This window comes from Entamoeba nuttalli (genome assembly GCF_000257125.1).
Source record: "Entamoeba nuttalli P19 unplaced genomic scaffold asmbl_3364, whole genome shotgun sequence".
NCBI classification, from domain to species: domain Eukaryota; phylum Evosea; order Mastigamoebida; family Endamoebidae; genus Entamoeba; species Entamoeba nuttalli.
Window position 1 is genome coordinate 1 of NW_008576027.1, and position 7,555 is coordinate 7,555.

Sequence of the window (7,555 nt, forward strand, 5' to 3'; positions counted from 1 at the left end):
TATGATTCAATCTATTTCATTAATTAGACTTTTTTTGTTTCTTAAATTTTTCTGTTAATTTTTCTTAAATATGCGATGAAGTGACAAATAAAAATGAGAAATTCATAAAAAACTAACAGAAAAAACTAAAACTCCTATTTGATAATACATGTCATCATCTAAAACAAAAGCATCTGCTCGTTTAATATTACATACAGATGTAATTATTTTACCTGATAATTTATGTGGAGTTATTGAATTTGAAGCAGTAAGAATGTGTGTAGTTAAAAGTATAAAAATTACATTAACTGGACTCGTGTCAACGAATACAGACTCTAAATTTAATATTCCATTTCCACCAATTGTAGGAAGGGCTTATAAACCAAGTGTTGATAATTCTATGACTAGACACGTACAACCATTTTGGACATATACACAAGATATTGTTGGTGATTATCAAGTAATGGGAAATGTTTTTTATGAATATCATCCTGGTAAACATTTATTTCCATTTTGTATTCCTCTTAAGAATTTCCCACATTCTGTGAATGACCCTAGTTTATCTCAATCACTTTATTATACTGTTTCAGCAATAATTTCTATTAATTATCCAGAACTTGTAAGAACAAATGTTGTTCCTTATTACATTTTATTCAATAAAGAACCAAAATATGTCCTTGGACAACCAGCAAAAATAACTGTTCCAACTAATAGTGATGTCGATATGGAATTAAATTTTAATAAGACTTGTTTAAAGATTGGTGATGAACTTTCTTTTAGCTTTCATATATTAAATAAGTCCAAATATGACCTTGAACCATCTTTAAAACTATTAGTTGAATTTCAAAATTCAATTCCTGTAGTATTAAAGAAATATAAATTGGAAACAATTCCTTCTAAAAATAAATTTCTTTCTATTTTTAAAAAGAATATTTCCAATGAAGTGAATGAAACAATTCGTGAGGTTATACCACCTGGACTATTCCCAACTTCAGATCATCCAAGTGCAACAGTAAAGTATAGTGTTTTATTATTTGTAAAAGCTGGACCCAAACAATATCAGTTAATGTCTCCTATTATTATTTCACCTGAACCTCCATCTAATCCACAAGTTTTATTTGATGCCATAAATAAATACCCTGTTAATGTTATTGACAGAACAAATGATTTTAGAATTCCGTTCCAAGGTGTTCATCCTCCTCCTCCATTAAATATTCCTTTTGCTAATGGAATTGAAGAAGTAAGTTTAAAAGATAGTACTTCTGACCATTTCTTTGTTGACCATATTAATCGTACAACTATGTTAACATTACAAGGAGGTGATCAACAACCACCATTCCCTTACCCAAATTGGAGAAGCGTTGTGCTTCCTCAAGGATATGTTATGTATTATTATAAAAATGAATGGTGTTTTATTAATCTCTTCAATAACCAAATTTCTTATGTTGACCCTCGTCCTCCTCAACAAAGAATACCATTTTATGCTACATCAACTGAACCATTAGATATTATTATCAAAATTAACTCAGCACGTGGTATCCCATTAATTGAAGGAAAAGAGCCAGTACTTTCATTCCATATAGATGATTATACCACAACAAATGATGCACAAGGACAAAAACATTATGTAATTAAGAGTCAAACTCCATCTCTTGAACCACAATTACCAATTCATGAAATTACTTTAACTGGAAATACAAAGAATAGAATGAATGTTCTTATTAAAGTATTCCAATCACATACATTTAATGAAACTGTATATGGATATGCTAATATTGAATTACAATATCTTCCAATGGGAGTAGAAATGACTGATTGGTTCCCGTTAATTGGAAATGGAGTTGAGTCTCTAGGAATAGGGGAAATTAATGTCAGTGTTTGTATGAGAAATAAAATTAATCCACAAGAAATTCCAATTTGTGTAAATTGTGTAAGTTCATTAACAAAAATGTGGTATCCAACTGGAAAGAATATAGCTGTAATAGAAAGAAATGAAGAGAAATATGGTTCAAAGTATCGTAAAACTAGACCATTTATTCAACAATTTGATTATGAATACTATACCCCTTATGTTCTTCCTGATAAAATCACATATCTTCGTTTACTTCAACCAAATTAATTCTTTCTTTATTGTTCTTTTTGTTTTGGTAAGAGAACTTATTAATAATAAAAAATGGAAGAAGAACCAAATCATGACCAATTTTTTGATAATAATAACACTATTAATCTTTTATTATTCAATTATCCTGAAGTTACTATCCCTCATCTTATGGATGAATTTTCTGACCAAGATGATATTACACTTCATCAGGGAATTTATGTTAATACAAATAATATTAAACAACAACAAAGAGACTACTTTTTCAAAAGGATTATTCAAAATAATGAATTATGCACAAAGCCAATGAAACGGTCTTTTGAAGATGAGACGTTCATTCAACCAATAACCTCTCCTTTTGAGTCAACTGAAGAACAAGAAAGTTTTATTAGTTCAAACTAATATTGTTATTTATTACAAAAAAAGACAGGGTTTTTTTTAAAAAAGAAAAAATAAAAAAGAACTTGAAAATAATAAAAGAATAATCAAAAAAAATAATAAGAAAAATAAATGAAGGTATCAACACATGGAAATCGTACATCATTTGGAACACCTTTATTTCAACCAAATTTTAATGAGCAATCAAACCATTATGATTTTCAATCAGATGTACCTCGAATGTCTTTATTAGATGATATTGCAAGACAAAAACAAAGTGTGTTAAGAACACCCCAGCCAAGAAAGTCATTCTCTATAAAACAAAACGATTTTTTAAATACATTTAATTCTAATTCTACATTTGGTGCATTACCACAAAATATTAATGAAGAAGATTCTGTCATTCTTCGTGATTGTTCTATGAAACAAACACCAGAGATTCTTGAAGCAATTCAACCTTATGGTAAGGTTATTGGAATTGAAGATGCTGGAGAGTTTGGAGTAAAAATTAAATTTGTTTCAAGAGAAAGTGCAAGAGATTTATTATTAATGAGAAGAATAATTATTGATGGCAAGCCATGTGAAACTCTTGACATTCCAACTTTCATGAACCTTCAACGTATCAGCCAAGCGTCAAAGACCAATCTCATTTTTATCCAATACCAATCATTTTTTGCTAAATTTGTTGAATTCTTAAGAGGATTGTGGAATTGAATAATAACTTTGAACTTTTTTATTTATTTTAATATTATATTTTGTACTATAAAACAAAATATATTAAACAACTCTAAAAAATTGAAAACGTCTAAAAAAGGAATATCTAACTAATAACGTGACGACACATCACGATTTTTTTTTGATGGAAAAAATCATAAAAAACCAGCAAATAAGATATCCAAATTAAGAAATTGTATGAAAAAAAAAGAGATCGAAGATTATACGTAATTTAGAATTCAAAGACTCAATGAACTTTAAAGTATTTTAAAGTGTTAAGTGTTTAAGATGAAAGCAAGTTCACCAAATCATAAAACTAAAGAGAGTTATGAATTAAAGAAGTCATACAAAGCAACTAATTATCAATGTGCTGTAGAAGGTATTCTTATCGCATTAATTGCACAACATTGTACTATAGAAATAAATAAGCCAAGTAAGAAATGTCTTGTTACTCAACAATTTATTAAAGTAATAAAAATTAATTTCAGTCAAGGAGATTCTATTAACGTCTCTATATTCATTAACAATAGATGCAATGAAAGGAAAGAACATGAAATTAAAATGAACTCAGATGTAAGAACAGCTACTAGAAGAATACAAAATTATAAACGTATTGAAACAATTCATTTATTAATTGATATACTAAGAGAATATGGATATCTCTTTAAGTCTAAATATGTTGAAGGGAAAAAAGGAGTTTTGAAATTAGAGAATGTTACAGCAATATACTATAATAATAAACTTCTTCTTAATATTAAAACAATATTTGAACGTGGAATAAAAATTATTAATTACTTATATCATAGAACTGCTTCTACTAGAACGGCTTTTCGACTTTCTTCTAAAAATGAATTTCTTTCTTCACTTCTTTATGGTACATCAAATGAAGGAAACAAATAGTCTCTATTTCATTCTTGTTGTGAATAGAGTAGATTGTTCATTATTCTAATTTGAATTAATGTTATTTGGACGTTCAAAAAATCAAAAGTTTCCTATTAATACAATAGACGTTATTGTTAATAAGTAAAATTTTGTTTAATTGTTGCTATTTATAAAAAGTTTCTTTTGAAATGTAATTCTTCAAACCAATTAATTGTTCTTTCATATTTTCTTTTTTTATAAAAAGAATTAAAAAAAAATAATTTTAATGAATTTTCTTCAATTCATTTATTCTTTTTGTGTTGTTTCAATGAATGAGTCAATTCTTTTACCATTATCACAAACAAATAATTTTCTAATTTTATTTGTTTCTTCAACAGAAAGAATTAATGATTTAGAATCAACAGTTTTCTTTCCTGTTTCTGCAACAATGTCTACGTATTGATTTTTTCCTTCTCCTAATTTCTTTACTAATTTTTTATTAATTTGATAAACAGAAATAATTCCAGCTACACTCATAACACTTGGATAAGAAATACAATTATATCCTTTCTTGTATGACATAATATCTCTTGCAGTAATATCAGTATTACCAACTTGTTGCATTAACATTTTAAGTGCGGTAGTTTCTTCAAACATAGTTTCAGCTAAGAATCGTTTAATATTATCAGTAAGTAATTTATGTTGTGAAGTAAATGCAATTTGAATTAAGTTAAAGACAAAACGTAATATAACTTTACAATGATAAACACTAGCTTCTTTAGCATAGAAACTTACATAATTCCATAATTTACTAGTATTACTTGATTTACTTTTCATTCTAATAACTGCAGTAAATAATTTTTCAAAGAAATCTTGCATTTGTCCTTGTTTAGCTATTTCATCACTAGTTAATGGTTGGTTTGGAGTAGGCTCTTTTGGTGGATGTTGTCCAAGTACTCTTAGAATAGTAGCATACATATCTAAAATTGAATTTAATAATTTTGGTTCTATTTTTTCTTTCATATCACGAACAGAAGAAGAAATAGCTACATTAACAAATAATCGTTTATTATCTGAAATTAATTCACATTGTTCTTGAACAGAATAAATATATTTAAGGCAATCAATCAAATGAGCAAATAATGTTTTATTATGATACTTTTTCATAGTTGGATCAGTTACAATCTTATTAACAATTTGTATAATATTATCAAGACTTCCTGATGAGACTTCAAGTGACTCAAATTTTTCTGATGTACCTGTACAATTACTTCCAAGTTTATCATTAAGAAGACTTTGTTTTAATAATGTTTTAATTACACTAATTATTTCTTTCATAAATATTTCATTATCAGTATCTACTGCTTCTTTTAACATTGGTAAACAAATATCTGCAAAGAAATAATCACCAGTAAATCCTTTCCAAAAAGCATCATTACTTGTAATTCTTGCACACTCTTTGATTGCAAATCTTACTACTTGACAAATTATTTGTATAAATTCATCAGGAGTTCTTGAATTTATCATTAATTTAAATGAAGACAATGAATCATGAGAAGTAAGTTGTTCAAGTAATTGACAACGACAATCTTTTGTACACATAATTTTTTGAAGAACTAAATGAGCACAATAACTAGAATAATAATATTCTGTTTTGATAATTCTTTGAATAACATCTGTTGTACTAAATCGTTTTAATGTTTGTAAATATCTCATTACTTGTACATCTCCCATTCCAATTATTTGTTGTAAACAGAACATAGCTAATGGTGCAATTTCTGGTACTTTCATTGCTTCAGGAATATCACTAAATAATTTTAATATGTCACTATCTTTTTGTGACAACATTGTAACACTACTTTTAACAAGGTCTTTTAAATTTGATTCTTTAGATGTACTATTTGCAATGAGAGAAAGATAATATGTCATATGAATCATTTCAATAGTATCTCCACATGGGATAAGTTGTTTCATTTGTTCTATTAAATCAAAATGTAATTCAAAAACATCATAACTTCCATATGCAACAAGTCTTGAGGCAGCGTATAATGTTTCAAGTTTTTCATTCATGGAAAGTTCTTTATTTCCAATAATAAATTGTGCAATAGGAGTTTTACCATAATGAAGAAGTACTTCTTTACCAAATGAAGCTAATTTAGCAAGAGTAAATGGACAAATAGTTTGTAATGAAAATTTAAAGAACCAAATAATATTTGGTGAATTTAAACATTCTTTAAATATATCTCTAATTGTTCTTCCTTCTATACCTGTATCTAACACAGCATTAAAGTCATTAATACTCATTGGGAAGAATAATAATTTATACATTGCATTAAATGCAGGTCGTTCGTTTTTCACGGTATTAATGGCAATAGTAATATTTTCATCTTTCTTTAATGAACATTTATTAGGATTCTTTTCACTTAATCTAGCTGCTTCAACAATAACATCAAATATAGAAGAAGCCTTATTTGCTTTAAACAATAATTCATCTTTAGCTGTTTTTTCCTCTTTATTTTGAGCTTTTCTTGTAAGGATATTCATTAATGAAATACCAACTGCTTGTGCAACAAGAACATCTTGTGGTTCATTAAATTGTTTCTCAGGAACAACAAAAGTATTTTCTAATTTAGATAATGCAATTGCACCTCTTAGTTCATCTTTAAATTTAGAATTAGCAATATAACTCTTACGAACTGGTTGTTTAGCACAATTAGAAATATTGAAACAATCAGTTGTTTGTGTAAATAAGTGCTCTTCATGAAAGCCTTCATACTCAGCTGACATAATTTCTGTTAATTGTGCTACATCTGATTTTCTTTCTGTTGACATCTTTACCATTAATGCCGCTTCAATTTCTGATGCATGTGGTGGAAGAAACCCTGCGCTTGAAACTTCTTTAATCCATCGTTCTACAGCACTTCTATATGATTCATATGAATCAAAATCTGCAACACTTGGTTCAGATGGAATAAGAATTGAATCCCATGGGTCTTTAGTTAATGGGAGATTACTTGTAGATGGAACATAAAGCTCAGACCCAATAGGTTTTGGTAATCTGTAATATGATGCAAAGGCTTCTGTTTTATTTTTCCATTCTATCCAAGCAGCCTCATATTCTTCAAATGTAGAATAATTATCAGGTTGTGGTCGAGATGGAATAGCTGATAAGTTGTGTGGTACATTTTTAGCGTCAATAATATAATTTATATCAACTATTTCCCCACATGGTGTTATTATGTGTGGTTTGTTTTTGTTATTACTTGGTGTTGATTGTTGAATATCAGGAACTGAAAACCCTTTGTATTCTTTCAGACTTGGTGTTATATATTTTCTAATTGTTTCAAGTTCGCCTGGTGTTTGTGTTGATGACATGAATCTGAAAATTAATTTTTAGTTTTTTTATATTCTTAAAATAGTTTTAATGTTCTATTTTTATTAATAACAATATATAATTTTCTTTTTTTTTTGTTATTTTGTGATTATAATAACATTAGTCTAATTAATGAAATAGATTGAATCATA

General features: G+C 27.5%; 5 protein-coding genes across 5 annotated transcripts; 4 read left to right on the top strand and 1 right to left on the bottom strand.

Annotated features, from left to right (window-relative positions):
• Window positions 1-148: 148 nt before the first annotated feature.
• On the top strand, window positions 149-2,098 carry ENU1_064600 (hypothetical protein; the record flags this gene model as incomplete). Its single annotated transcript, XM_008858231.1, has 1 exon — window positions 149-2,098. The coding sequence occupies one exon, from the start codon at window positions 149-151 to the stop codon at window positions 2,096-2,098; it is 1,950 nt and encodes a 649-aa protein (XP_008856453.1).
• A 54-nt stretch (window positions 2,099-2,152) lies between these two features.
• ENU1_064610 (hypothetical protein) lies at window positions 2,153-2,479 on the top strand (the record flags this gene model as incomplete). Its single annotated transcript, XM_008858232.1, has 1 exon — window positions 2,153-2,479. One exon carries the CDS (start codon window positions 2,153-2,155, stop codon window positions 2,477-2,479), a length of 327 nt encoding a protein of 108 aa, XP_008856454.1.
• A 108-nt stretch (window positions 2,480-2,587) lies between these two features.
• ENU1_064620 (hypothetical protein) lies at window positions 2,588-3,169 on the top strand (the record flags this gene model as incomplete). The annotated part of the gene is made up of 1 exon (XM_008858233.1): window positions 2,588-3,169. The coding sequence occupies one exon, from the start codon at window positions 2,588-2,590 to the stop codon at window positions 3,167-3,169; it is 582 nt and encodes a 193-aa protein (XP_008856455.1).
• Window positions 3,170-3,457: 288 nt separating this feature from the next.
• Window positions 3,458-4,069, top strand: ENU1_064630 (hypothetical protein; the record flags this gene model as incomplete). Its single annotated transcript, XM_008858234.1, has 1 exon — window positions 3,458-4,069. The coding sequence occupies one exon, from the start codon at window positions 3,458-3,460 to the stop codon at window positions 4,067-4,069; it is 612 nt and encodes a 203-aa protein (XP_008856456.1).
• A 267-nt stretch (window positions 4,070-4,336) lies between these two features.
• On the bottom strand, window positions 4,337-7,405 carry ENU1_064640 (hypothetical protein; the record flags this gene model as incomplete). The annotated part of the gene is made up of 1 exon (XM_008858235.1): window positions 4,337-7,405. The coding sequence occupies one exon, from the start codon at window positions 7,403-7,405 to the stop codon at window positions 4,337-4,339; it is 3,069 nt and encodes a 1,022-aa protein (XP_008856457.1).
• Window positions 7,406-7,555: the final 150 nt, after the last annotated feature.